Source organism: Wickerhamomyces anomalus, assembly GCF_001661255.1.
Source record: "Wickerhamomyces anomalus NRRL Y-366-8 unplaced genomic scaffold WICANscaffold_2, whole genome shotgun sequence".
In the NCBI taxonomy this organism is placed as follows: domain Eukaryota; kingdom Fungi; phylum Ascomycota; class Saccharomycetes; order Phaffomycetales; family Wickerhamomycetaceae; genus Hansenula; species Hansenula anomala.
Genome location: NW_017567111.1, coordinates 321,375 through 335,511, shown reverse-complemented (window position 1 = coordinate 335,511; position 14,137 = coordinate 321,375). Strand labels below are relative to the sequence as shown.

General features: G+C 34.1%; 5 protein-coding genes across 5 annotated transcripts; 2 read left to right on the top strand and 3 right to left on the bottom strand.

Annotated features, from left to right (window-relative positions):
• Positions 1–4,629: 4,629 nt before the first annotated feature.
• IPT1 (inositolphosphotransferase) lies at positions 4,630–5,907 on the top strand (the record flags this gene model as incomplete). The annotated part of the gene is made up of 2 exons (XM_019182666.1): positions 4,630–4,922; positions 5,070–5,907. The coding sequence occupies 2 exons, from the start codon at positions 4,630–4,632 to the stop codon at positions 5,905–5,907; spliced, it is 1,131 nt and encodes a 376-aa protein (XP_019039885.1).
• A 37-nt stretch (positions 5,908–5,944) lies between these two features.
• WICANDRAFT_61243 (uncharacterized protein) lies at positions 5,945–6,556 on the bottom strand (the record flags this gene model as incomplete). The annotated part of the gene is made up of 1 exon (XM_019183140.1): positions 5,945–6,556. One exon carries the CDS (start codon positions 6,554–6,556, stop codon positions 5,945–5,947), a length of 612 nt encoding a protein of 203 aa, XP_019039884.1.
• Positions 6,557–7,076: 520 nt separating this feature from the next.
• BNA5 (kynureninase) lies at positions 7,077–8,462 on the bottom strand (the record flags this gene model as incomplete). The annotated part of the gene is made up of 1 exon (XM_019181574.1): positions 7,077–8,462. The coding sequence occupies one exon, from the start codon at positions 8,460–8,462 to the stop codon at positions 7,077–7,079; it is 1,386 nt and encodes a 461-aa protein (XP_019039883.1).
• Positions 8,463–9,327: 865 nt separating this feature from the next.
• Positions 9,328–10,929, top strand: WICANDRAFT_77352 (Zn(II)2Cys6 transcription factor domain-containing protein; the record flags this gene model as incomplete). Its single annotated transcript, XM_019184542.1, has 1 exon — positions 9,328–10,929. One exon carries the CDS (start codon positions 9,328–9,330, stop codon positions 10,927–10,929), a length of 1,602 nt encoding a protein of 533 aa, XP_019039882.1.
• A 152-nt stretch (positions 10,930–11,081) lies between these two features.
• Positions 11,082–13,712, bottom strand: EST1 (Est1p; the record flags this gene model as incomplete). The annotated part of the gene is made up of 1 exon (XM_019183139.1): positions 11,082–13,712. The coding sequence occupies one exon, from the start codon at positions 13,710–13,712 to the stop codon at positions 11,082–11,084; it is 2,631 nt and encodes an 876-aa protein (XP_019039881.1).
• Positions 13,713–14,137: the final 425 nt, after the last annotated feature.

Here is a 14,137-nt window from a genome sequence, read left to right as displayed (position 1 = left end):
ATTCTGGTTAACTATTATTCTGAGATCAAAGACATTCAGGATTTGTATTCTTTTGGCATGTGGCTCTCACACTATCCAAAGATGCAGATTCTGTATTGGTCTAAGAATAGATCGATACTGAATGAAGTCAACTCTTTGGATACTGGTGATGCCACTGCTGATGCTACTGATAAAGTTGATGTTAATGCTTATCAAGTTCAACGTCGTTCTGGTGCTGGTGGTAAACCTTCAACTGCTACTCGTGGTAATAGATATTCTGGATCTAATTCATCTCATGGTAGAGTTCATGGTGCTGGTCGTAACCATTATTCTTCAAGTTCATCAGGTCCTAGACAAACTTCTCATGGTGGTTACTCAAGATGGAAATCCCAAAGATTTAAAAACTTCAAGAAGTCTTATACATCTAATGCTGTTGGTAACCAATGTTATTGTGTGGTATGTCGTCACATTAGGGAGAAGTTTGGCCAGAAGTTAATGAAGACTAATTACAAGATCGCTAATGTTGATGTTGATATTGTCGATGTCCCATCTGATGTTATTGCTATGGATAGTCCTGTTGCTATGGAAGGTTGTCCTTATCAGTTGGTTGATCAAGAGTATGCTGAAGATAATTCTATGTTATTGAATGATCTTCATGCTGCTCTTGAATTTGATCAGGAAAGTTATTTTAAATCGTTTGCTATTGCAGAGATTGATGAAGATGGAAACGCTGTTGATGATGATGATGATGGTAATCAAGGGAGGCCTTAGTTCAGATCAAGCGTTGTCGTCTGATGTTGCTTTTCCTATGTTACCTGTTGAATCCAACATTGCTGTTCATGGTAATGATGTTTTAACACATTCTTCTGTTATTGTCTCTTCTCCTGTGGTGAAATCACATGATGCTGTTCTTGCTAATGAGGCTGTTATTGCTCATGATGATTCACTACCTCCTCCTACTGTTGCCTCTTCTCAGGTTATTCACTCAGATGTTGCTGCTCCGGTTCTACCTGTTGTCCCAGCTGAGATAGATGGTGTTTATTCTCGTGATACTTGTGATGTTTTGTCTGATCATGATATTGATGATGATCTTCATGCTATTCCTTCTGATGATGATGGCGGTTCTACAAGTGAGATGTCGTTAGATCAAGGTGATCGGTATTGGGGTGATGACCAACCATCTGTGAATGCTGCTACAGTCGCTGCCGACGACTTTAACCTTTCTAACGCTCTTGCTTCTGCTGCTGTTCATCCTGATGCTGTTCCATTATCCTCTGGTACTGATCCTCCAAGTAACTACAATTCGTTTTGTCATATGGTAACCAAGTTGTTGACCTTAGATGTCGTTGGTAAGAATCATGATACAAATGGAATTGATGGTGTTGATCATGGTTCAGTTGGATTTCAGGATTATTCAGCCTCATCCATCCAACTGTTACCTGGTCAAAAAGGATTTCCAAAGTATCAACTGGATAACCTTACACCAAGTGATATTGAACAAATTTCTAAATATTTTACCAAATCTGTAGGTAAAGAAGCTCTAGGATCAACTTTAGTGGATGTGTTGCCGTATTTTTTACATTTGGATGGTCAACTTAAGGTGGTTTTTGACAAAACTTTGGTTAATACTGTGGTTGATATGAAGTCCTTTGTCGCGATCGCTACCAAACAACATCAATTGTTTCATGGAAATGTCCAAGCGTTGGCTTATATCATGTTTTATGTTAAAAAACTATGGACTCCTAGTGGTATTGTGTTATTACAGGTAGTAGTTAAAAATTGCCCAACTTGTGATATCTATATGTCATTTAAGACAATTCCTAGTTCATTAGGTAGTTTTCATTTTTATCCCCCATTTACCACATTTAGTATTGATTATATTGAATTACCTCCATCTAGAATGGCTTATGTTCAACCAATTACTCCATCTAAACCGTATAAATATGTTTTACAGGCAGTGGAGATGAGTACAGGGTTGTTATTTGGTGTGCCTGCCATGAGTGCTGATTCCTTAACAGTTTTTACCCTATTATACATTTTAAAAATGCTTTTCCCTACTGCTAAAGTTCTCACTTCCGATAACGGATCGCATTTTAGAAATGGTTATGTTACTGAAATTGCTCAGAAATTTGGTTTGCAATGGACATTTGGTGCAACTTATACACCTCAAAATCAGGGTCGTATCGAGAGATGCAATCAATCGTTGAAACGTGTTTTGAAAACATTAGTGAGTGATAAAGAAGGATTCTCAGATTGGATTAACCATTATTTTCAAGCGGTGTCAATTTATAACAGTACGCCAAATCTCTGTGGTTATTCACCTTTTTATTTGAGTTACGGTGTTCCTCCATCTCCTGGTACTGAAGATAAGAATCCTGAACTTCAATCTATTCCACGTTTGATTCCACAAGATCGTCCTCATGATAATGTCTTATTGTTTAAGTTGGATAGTGGTCTAGTTTTGGACGCTCAGTCGGTGCTTGATCATGAAATGTTTTATACAGCTATTCGTCTTGCTGCTATCAACTCTGATATTCAACCAAGTCGTGAGAAAAATTTTGACTCCAAATATCAAGCTCGTCAAATGAGACGTATTTTGGCTGAACCTTTAGGTAAAAAATTCACCTATTCTGTTGGTCAATGGGTTTATTTACGTCGTTTTAAACCTAATCACAAGCTACAACCTGGTTATGTTGGTCCATTTATTGTTAATAAAATTTTGGGTCCCACCAGGTATCAATTGAGATATCCTGACTTAGCTTCTGAAACTTATATTCCCCCTAATACTATTGATGGAAAAGTTCCAGTTGCTCCAACGTCTCAAATCTCTGGTTCCAAAGTTAAGTTGTTACCTGGTGTTAATGATTACAATGCTAAAGATTTAAGACCTTATTATATGGCTTATGGTTCACCTTTATTGAGTGTTGCCGATTTATCCCAACGTTTTGGTGCTCAAGAACGTTCCACGTTCAAAAGATTGTTAGATGGTTATGAACATGAAGTCTCCGTTAGTGCTAATCGTTTGTCTGCTACAGCTTCTTTAGCTTTCTTGGAACATGTTTTAGATGTTTATATTGAGTCTCCTCCAGACTTTTGAATGGTTTTTTATTTTGCTCAGCCCATGCTGTTTTGATATTTTTATTTTATTTTCCTCTATCTTATTTCTTTTTGTGAACAACATGGTGGCTTTTTCTTTCATTCTTTTTATTCTATGGCTACTGTGTGTGTTTTTGTGATTTATTTTTATTATTTTATGGTTTTGAGAGTACTTGGATACCGTTTTTGGTGTTCATTGGATTTTCAACCTTGTTTCTTCTAGACATTTCAAATGGTTCAATTATTAGGGATGAGAGTTTGATCTAAAGGAAAGGGGTAGTGTGTGGTGCACACCAACTATGGTTCGAACGTCGAACTAATGAGAAAATTGAATTGTTTGTATTTATGTACTTTTGTTGTTTAGAAGATTATCTTTATTCACTTATAACTTTATTGCAATTGTATTCCAATTAATACTAATTGATTATACTATCAGAGAAGCTAGTTGAGCCTAAACACCTTTGATTATCTTACTCTACAACTAAGCCTAAACACCATTAGTTGTCTTGATAAACAGTCAGTTATTATTTCACATTACAATCTACAAATCCAGTTATAACAAACTTATCAAATTCGTCTTGGTGATCACGTGTTAGACACAGCTTTGCGACCGGATATCCGTTTTGGGCCACGCTTGCTCTTTTCTTTTTCCCAGGCACACGATAATTTTAAAAAAAGGTCTAAAAAATTTCATAAAATTATGTCAAGGGACCTTAGAAAATAAAAGGGGACCAGCAGAGATTTGAGCAATAGAAGAAGAGGTAGGGCTTGGTGATATTAGTAGTGTTAATAGTAGTATTAATAGGAGGAGTAGTAGTAGTAGTAGTAATACCATTTGTACTGGGGGGTCATTGGCAGGGCTAGCACTACAGGGCTGAACAGTGGAGGTAAGAGAGCCATAATAGCCATAGGCCTATACAACCACATCACATAAACATAATTATCTACAAGCCTATATCCTATATCCTACATCTACACAATTCCATTCCATCACCATTCCCACTCCCTAGTACCTACGTATTCAGCTTATAGCCCACTGTGCCCCTCTGCACAGCACATCTTCGTTCTGAAATCCTCGAGAAAACAACAACAACAGCATAAAAAAAACAAAAATCCTCTTTCTTCACTTCCACAACAACAACAACAACACCACCATCCCTCTTTAACACTTTGCTGCTTCACGGTCCATCTCTGTCCAATCACACGTCCTCATTCTGCTAACCACTGCTACCATCTTTATCACCAGCTGCTGCTACCTCAAACATCCTCCTCGGCTCATTTCACCACTACTGCTGTTTTTCAAACAACTACAGAAAGAAAAAAAAACAAGTTTCTATTCAGTGCCATTCCGAACGGATCATACAAGCTCAACTACCGAAACAAACAGAGTTGAAAAGCATTGCAAAAATTTGATTTACTCATTCAATCACACATTCTTTACCCATCCCATCTGTTTTATTATATCTCTTGTTTTCTGGTTTCCCCCATCATTATATTATATGTTCACTTTGACTTTTATTCATTAATATCCAATATTGCACACGATCGACCATCATGTTCAAAGTAATAACAAATATACCTGTGTTTTTTGTTAAATTCATAATCAAAATCATAAAATCTGGTTTAAATCAAAGAAATATTTTCCAATTAGCTTTAAATTTTTTCATAAATTTCAGTCCTGTTGCTATATGGTTAACAATTTTCAAAAATGCAGGTTTAATACCAAATGAAATTCGTCCAAAAATTTATGTTGATTTAATTTATAATTTGGATTTAGAAATTTTTGATATTGATTTTATAAATGTGTTGATTTGGTCAATCATATCTTTATCATTTACTTATCTTTGGTTTCTATTAATTAAACAATATGCATTTTATTATAATTTGAATCTATCAGATTATCAATTCTTACCAAAAGATAATTCAACCAACATCCCAGAATCTTTTGAATTTGAAACTTTTTATGATGACGATGATGATGATGATGATGAAAGTTCTGAATTTGATTTATCAGACTCTTCTTCTTCTTCATCATCCGGCTCAATATCATCCTCATTATCAATCTCATCAAAGGCAATAACAAGAACTCATTCATTATACATCACCCCAATATTATTTTTTTCAATATGGCCAATATTAAACATTGCATCCCATTTCGCTTCAAACATCACAACAACAAAAGATTTAATCGCTTGGTTTTTCTACGTCCTTGGCCACATCACTTTCCCAATTCTAACTGCAATTTATCTATACGTTTTCCAACCTCAAGGTGCCTTGAAATTTTTCTCAATAGCTCTAGGTATGCAAAACATTGCAGGTGTTTTAACACATTTATTGTTTCCTAATGCTCCACCTTGGTTTATTCATATGTATGGTCCTGATGCTAGTGCCGATTATGATATGCCTGGTTATGCTGCAGGTTTAACAAGAATTGATGTTGCATTGGGGACTCATATGCATTCAAAGGGGTTCCATAAAAGTCCTATTGTGTTTGGTGCTTTCCCTTCATTGCATTCCGCAATGGCTGTTCAAGTGTTTTTATTCATATTTTATTTTGCAAGATTTAGAATTTTGAGATTAGCTGCCCTATTGTTTGTTTATATTCAATGGTGGGGTACAATTTATTTGGATCATCATTTTAAAATTGATTTGTTTGCAGGTTGTGGGTATGCTTTGATTAGTTTTGCAATTGTTTATCCATTTTTGAAAAAAAAGGAACATGATTATATAAAAGCTAGATTAAATAATGATTTTAAAAAGGGAAGTACAATGGGTATGAGAGTTTTTGAAAAAATTCCAAAATTACAAAGATTTTTCGATCCTTACAAGTGATACTCACATCACTTATTACTAATAATTAATTTATCATCTATTTGTTTAATTTTTGTAGTTTTGATTTCTCTCTTTTATCTTTAAATAATCTTGTATACCAAACACCATGTTGTCTCTTCAATTGTTTTCTTAATTTTAATAAATCATGTCTCTCTAAATCAAGAAATCTCAACTGTCTCAACAAATCATCAAATTCTTCAAAACATCTCCTTAATTCTACTTCAATTGGTTCTTTTTCACTTTGCAATTTATACGGATCTTCATACTCTTTAACAAATTCAATAATCTCACAATAAATCCCTTTAATCTCATAAAATTTTTCAAATTTTAAAATCTCAATCTCTTTGATTTGTAAATCCCTTCCAAGATATTCACCATTATTCAATTCTGAACCACCACTCTTTATCAAATTTTTTTCAATCTTTTCATGATCTTTTAATGCCCTCTTGTATAACTTATCAATCTTTTTATCCTTCTCACTATAATAATGTGTCTTTTCATATTCTTTGATAATCTCTGATGATTTTAATGTTTGGAAATCAAGAAATGGATTCAGCGTGGATGGTAAGGATGTTGGTAATGATGTGGTTTTATATTCTCCTGAATTTAACCTGCTCAGAATTATGGAATTTGAAGAGAGGGCAGACATTTTGTTGGATGGATTGTGATATTATAGTCTAGTGAGTGTGAAGAGGTTTGAATTTGGTTTTTTTTGAATTGAGTGTTGTTTTTTTTGCAACATCTCTTTGTGGATATGAGATGTTAAATACATGTTTTTTTCTGTGAGCAAGAGGTGAAATTTGAAGATGGGTGCATGGTGGTTAAAGAAACCGTATGTATTGGTTACTCTATAGTAGTCCAAATGCAAATCTTTTTGATATCATGTCCGTTTAAAACTCTCAAGCGCTACCCAAGTTTGTTTTGTGTCAAAGTAGTATACTACCAATGTTTATTTCTATTTTTCTGGCTCTGTCATACTTGTCGTGTCAGTATCCCCATACTAAAAAATATCAAACACCTTATAACGTCGAGATAAATACTACATCAGCCTAATAGTCTCAAACATGTGTGGTATTAAATAACAATAAATAACGATAAACTTTTACTTCAAAAAAAAAGGTTGGAATAATCCATAAATATTCAGCAATTGAATCTGTAAACCCGTATCACTATTGTAATATTGACAAATGTTCAAAAGCACTTTCCAATACTTGAACAGCTTTATAGACATCAGCAAACGTATTGTATAATGGCACAGGTGCTAATCTTATAACATCTGGTCTTCTTTCATCACAGATAACACCATTATCACGTAAATAGTTGAAAATTTCATCCATAATACCTTTACGAGTTTCACTTGTTCTTGGGAAGAATAATAATGATAATTGAGCACCTCTTTCATCTGATGATTCTGGTGTTAGGATTGTAAATTCAGGAAAATCACTAGTTTTGTCAAATGATTCTTCTGGTGTAATATAATATCTAGAATTTTGCAATGCATGTTCTAAAAAATTTGTTAATTTAATAGATTTTTCTCTTAATTTACCAATTCCTCCAAATTTTTCCACAATTTCTAAAGAACTTTTCAATGAAACAACATCAACAACACTTGGATTTGATTGTCTAAAACCTAAAGCACCTTTAATTGGTTCGAAATTTTCCAACATTTGAAATCTTTTAGTAGAATTATTCCCCCACCAACCAGCTAATCTTGGTATATATTCATCTTCAACATTTGAACCATGTGCTGTATTGACAAAAATACCTGAAACCCCACCAGGTCCTGAATTTAAATACTTATATGAACACCATGTGGCAAAATCAACACCCCAATCATGTAGTTTCAATGGAACATTCCCCACGGCATGTGCTAAATCCCATCCAACAATTATATCATATTTTTTAGCAAAACTTGTGATTTTAGCAATATCAAATAATTGTCCAGTATAATATTGAATACCTGGTAATAACACCATTGCAATTTTTTCATGATTTTGTTCAATTGTATCCAAAATATCTTGAGTCTTGATGTAATATGCATCACCTAACCTTGGTTTTAATTGAATCATATTTTCTTTTGGATCTAACCCTTTCAATTTAATTTGATTATAAATTGCATAATAATCTGATGGGAAAGAATTTTTCTCAAATAAAATCTTTGTTTTGGAACCTATTGGTTTATAAAAAGCAACCATTAATGCATTCAAATTACTTGTTAACGATCCCATTATAGCGATTTCCTCTTCTAATGCTCCAACAATTGGTGCTAATTTCGGAACCACTGGTAAATCAATATCCATCCAACATGTTGATGTAGGATGATTGAAATGAGATTCAACACCACGAGCAGACCAGGCATCTAATTCGTTCAATATAGCATCCTTGGTGGATTTAGGCATCAATCCTAAACTATTACCACAAAGATATGTAACTTGATCATCTTCGTTGGCTGTTTTGGTAGGTTTTAATCCAACAGATTTGAATGTTGGAATATTGAAATCAGATGAAAGAACTGGATATTCATTATCTAACGCTTGTGCTTGTTCAAATGACATTGCGAAAGTTTGAAAATTATTACCTTCTAATTGACTTATGATTGATAGAATTGAATTAAAGGAAAAAATGGTTCGACAAATGAAAGTTAGTACCACCCCTAACAATTTGAACTAAATTATGATGATTCCTTTTAGACATCCTGACACCACCCGATGTTGATGGAGTGCGGTTACCGGATCTTGATTTAATGTGTCATGAATTTGGAAATGTCGAAAGTCATCCAAAATTAGAGGCAAAAGTGCGAGATTTTTCTGTATATCAAATATTTCACCATTATGAAATACTTTTTGTATTTTTTCCTTTTTTTTACGTACTTTAGGCTCAAATTTTGGATTTAATTAAAAAAATTAATTTTTAGTGATTTTAAAAATTTATCAACCTTGTATTTTTTTACTTAAGTTTCAAAATGTCCAAAATCATAAAATGTCAATTTTTTTTTCTTCGAAATCAAGTCTAAAAATCAGATTATAGAAAAGTTCAAACAATTTCCAATAATTTCTGAAGATTTCAGATTTTATTTCCAAGTAAAAAAATTGTTTAAAATTGAGTAAAACATTTTGCCCTTAAAAATTCCGTTTTCGGTTAAATAGAGTGCATTTGACCGCTACATTTTGACAGTCGCTTTTGGATCAAATATAACTGAAAATCCAATATTTTTAGGAATTTTTCACTGGAAAAGTACACAAGAAACCACAGCGGCTAGTGACAAAGACCCACTTGCTAAATCTATTACACTAGGCAAGGTCATTATTCAAAGAAATTATAGCAATATCTGTTAAAATTAGGCAAGCCGCTGTGAGATCGAGTTTGGCGGTTAATTATCAGATCTCACTGATCTCTCTTGTTTCCGTTTATTCATGAGCAATGTCAAGTACCTCATTTGGAACCACATCTAAAAAAAATAAGAACAAATCAAACCCAGCAATCACAGATTATGATCGTTCGAAGTTGAAGGCACATCGTGAACAACTTCAAAAAGAAATTGATAGAATTGCTGGTTTATTGAAAGGCAAAGATGTTCACAACTCACCAATTGATTCGCTGGCTAGTATTGCAAGTGGCGCTCCATCAAACACACCAGTCCATTCTCCAAAACGTTATAGTTATTCAAGCTCAAAGAATTACATCACTGGTCGCCCCCTGAGATCACAAGTTAAACCATTCCAACTACAAGCTTCATTACAAGAGGATGAATCTCATAATTTACAACTTGATGATAATCATCGTCGCTCAAGTAACTCCAAATTCCTCAGTATAAACGATTTGTTGAGCTCCGAAAATAATTTTTCAACTCTTCATCATGAGTCGTCCCCACTAGGTGATAAAACTTTGGATTTCATAAATCAAACTTCAGTCACAGCAAATAATACTCTTTTCCATAATTATTCTGGTAATGTTCAGGTTGATTCTACCAAAAAGACAGATGTTGGTGAAACTTCAAATACTATTGTTCCAATAGATGTTTTAGAAGATCGGAAATCTCATGTTGCAAAGGGTGTTGATATTTCCATTACTAGCTCTCAAAACAGGTCAAGATTTGATCCTAATTATTCTTCACCATTTGTTTCTAGAACATCAATGAAAAGAGAAACTTTCTTTACAAACAATTATTCAAACGTTTTGGATTACGAAGTGAGTAAAAATCTTTTAGCTCTTTCAAGCTCTCCAATGCCAAAATTTGAAACAAGATTCCCAGATCCTAGGCCAATTCATGAATTATTTGAGTCAGTTCCAAATATGGATGATCATTTAAGAGAGGATGATGAAAGAACAAATTCAGTCTTGCCATCAGATGAGGAAGAGGAATTCAATATAAAAGAAGTTGATATTGAAAACTTAGATGATGATCATGAGGATTTTGGCTTCAAAAGCGATAAGATTGATGAAGATTTGAAGAAACCTGATAAAAACCCAGTCTATTCATCATCTCCACAAGGTCCAAAATTTGAAGTTTCCTCAAACATAAGACTGGCTTTACGTAAAAGAAAGCCTGTAAATTATTGTATTGAATCAACGGAGGGTGATAAATTGGGTGATTCTCCTAAAACTTCAAGGCTGAAAAGAAGAACTCTAAGATCTTTAAAACAAACCAAACAGCAAGTTTCTTTTGCTTCATCTTCACCAGCTAAAAGAACATCAAGTAGTGGTTCAAACAAATCATCATGTTATCATAGACGTAAAAAATCATTTCTACCAAGATCAAAATCTGGTTGTTGGACTTGCAGAATTCGCAAGAAAAAATGTACTGAAGAAAAACCATCTTGTATTCAATGTGAGAATTTAGGGTTGAAATGTGATGGTTATTCTGACGAGAAACCTTTGTTTATGCATAATGCTCAGTTACAAAGAAAAAGATTAGATGAAATTAAAGACCATACAAGTAAGCGTAAGAAGATTGGTATTAAAAAAGCTAAATTCACTCTTGGAAATGATAATAATTATGATGGTGATGAGAATTACGATTGATTTGTACCCTTGGCTAATAATAGAGAAAAAAACAAACCTACACTATCCAACTCAAAAGAAAATGCATACATATCACATAGCTAGCATGTAAAGAGATCAACAAACGATGTCACGATTTAATAACCTGTAGATTGAGTGCTATTTTATAAATCTCACTGATGTTGTTGTTGATTTTGTTGCTGCTGTTGTTGTTGTTGTTGTGAATTTGATTGACTAGGGGTTTGAGGAACCTGAATGTTTGGGTATGCATATTGAGCATAACCACCATAATTATACATGTTGAAAGGTGACTGACCTTGTTGTTGTGGTTGCTGTTGAGGAATTGGTGATTGATATTGACTGTAAAGACTTTGATATTGATGGTACATGTTACTTTGTGGTTGCTGAGGCTGTTGTGGTTGAGGTTGTGGTTGTTGATAAGCAGAATAATAGTTTGGATAAGCAGAAAATGGCGTTTGATTCATAAACGGTGATTGATTGAAAGCTCCATTAGAGTTATTGTTAAAATTTGGAGAAAATGCATCATTACTATTGAATGGTGTAGATGCTTGTTGGATATTGTATTGTGGAGTTGATTGCCAACTTGTGTTCCCATTGTTATTACTTGGAGTATGAGTAGACACTGGATTTGACGAAAATGTATCGTCAACTAATGAATCAACCATACTTGCGTAATTTTGATCCTTTTTGGCATTTGTCAACTTGTTTTCCAACTCTTCAATACTCAAAACGGCTTCATGAGCAGCACTAGGTGGCTTTGGCTGTGGTGTTTGTGCTTTAGAAACTGAAAGGTTTTCAATACCTTTATCCAAAACAGATGATTTGTTTCTTCTTTCGAAACTGTTTTGAGAAATCTCAACAAGGCCACCTGATGAATTAGAGTCAGAATCAGAATCAGAATCAGATGACGATGAGGCTGACAGAGATGAATATGAAGGAGTGACTGGTTTCCTTGCTTGTTGATTCTTTTTCCCATTTCTTCGTCTTCTATTTCTCTTAGCACTAGCAGTTATAGGTTTTTCCTCATTCTTAGCAGGAGAAACTTGTTTCGGAACAGCACCTGGAATCTTTTTCTTTTGAATGTCCTTGACATCTGAAACATCAAACAATTTCTTTTCGTCATCGAATTTAATACCAACACGATTGGCACTTATAATTTTCTTCCCCAAATAACCAACAGCTAATCCTCTTAAGCTTGTTTCTTCCTTTTCATCGTGTGGTTTGAATTCACCTATCAATTTTAAAGTGGAATTTGAATCTTCAAAAATATGACCATCATCAAAATCCCAAAATAATCGACCAATTGGAATGAACTCTTTTAAACCCACATCTTCAAAAAAATATTGATCTCTCTTTGGACGATGATCAAAATCACCACCTTGTGAATGTTTAAACAAAAGATTCAACAAAATTGCAGTGGTTTTCAGGAAATTTGAATCTCTATGAGAATATTGTAAAGCCAACTTGTTATTTCTCAACCATGATAGAATTAAACGTATTAAAGGCAGTAATTTCAAACTTTTTGACTTGTCAACACTCCATTGCTCAATGAAAAATTTCTCAATGATATCAATAAATTCGAAAGCGAACATGAACAAAGTTGTTAATTCTGGGGTCAGTGAAGTTGTTCTTGATGCTTCAGAAAAGCTAATACCCCCTATGAGCAAAATCAACATTTTTTGAAGTACGAAAACATCATCTTGACCTTTTGATGCTAAATCTGAGATGATTTTATATAGGTCATTTTTGACCTCTTTAACTGGAGTACCATTTATGAAGGTACTTTCCGACCTTTTCCATCGACTTGGATTGAAATGGAACCCATACAGGACAGAAAAGTATGTTGACAAATGTTTGTAACGGTTCTTGTTTGTTATATTATCTTCCAATCTGAGCCTGTTAAGATCATCAATGACAGCAGTTGTACTATTCATGCAGACTCTATAATTAGCTGCACCCAATTTGGAAGGGATTCTTGTTGAGCAAGATCTCAAGAATTCATAAGAAGCTGATAAATTATCTCCCTGTGCACTATAAATCATACCAATATGATTACGGGCTTCCCCAAACGCTGGTAACAAAAGTTCAGAATAATGAGTATACTGTAGAGCACGGTTGAAATCTTCATGTTCAGTCTTTGCCAACATTTGTGAGAATGAACTTCTATAACGCGAAATTGAACCAAGGAATAATAATGAACGATGAGCAACATAGACAAGTTTAACCACAATAGCATTATCGGATTTGTTGATTTGCACGGCATTTGGGGAAATCTCCAGATCTAAAAAGTTGTAAAAATTCTTTGGGACAATGAAGTCAAGCTTGTGTTGTGTTAAAATTTGCTTCAACAAATCAAGAAAGAAATCACTAGTAACTTTGGAGATCTTTTTAAATCTATCATTTAGCTTTCTCAACTCAACAGTTCTTTTTCTTTTGAGTTTCAATTCCTGGTTCTTCAACTCCTGGAATTGAGATTGATAATATCTCATTACTGGGTGATAAAAATCACTCCAAATTCTATCAATCAAACATTCAGCAGTTTCTTCAGCTTTTTTGGAATCCCCTTGGGCCAATTGTAAGTCAGATTCATTCAGCTGTGGTGATGCTTTCCTTATGGAATCATTGATATCCTTGATGATGAATGATAAAAACTTTGATCTAATAAAGTTCAAAATACCCGATATTAGGAAGTCGTCAGGAGTGACGTTGGTAAGTGCTTCGGTTAATTGCTTCTTGGAGTCATCAATAACTGCCAATGGAGAAGTGTTGTTGGTGGTTGTCATACTATCTGAAGCACAGAATTAAGTGGTATATTATGGGTTGGATGGTTGTTTCTTTGATTGATTGGCTCTAGGAACAATAAAGGTACTTGAAATTGGAAATTGAAATACCCTTTCAGTGGATAGAGTAAGACTTAAATGTAATTAGAAAATTGGACAATCAGAAAGCAGATGTAGTGAGAATTAGATAACGTCTCAGCTAATGATCATTATTCAGCTTGTTTAGCAGAAAAGTCCTTGGGTTTGAATTTCTTAAAAAGCTTTTATTGGAGCTTGTCACCAAGCGGTTTTTTTTTCTGTCGACCATCAAAGGGACCCGTGTTAGATTGGCAGCTTGTATTTTTTTTTAGTCTATACGCGAAAATGAAAGGCAAAAAAAGGTAAACACGAAACTGAATTCTGCTACAGATCATAGGCTGCTTTGAAGA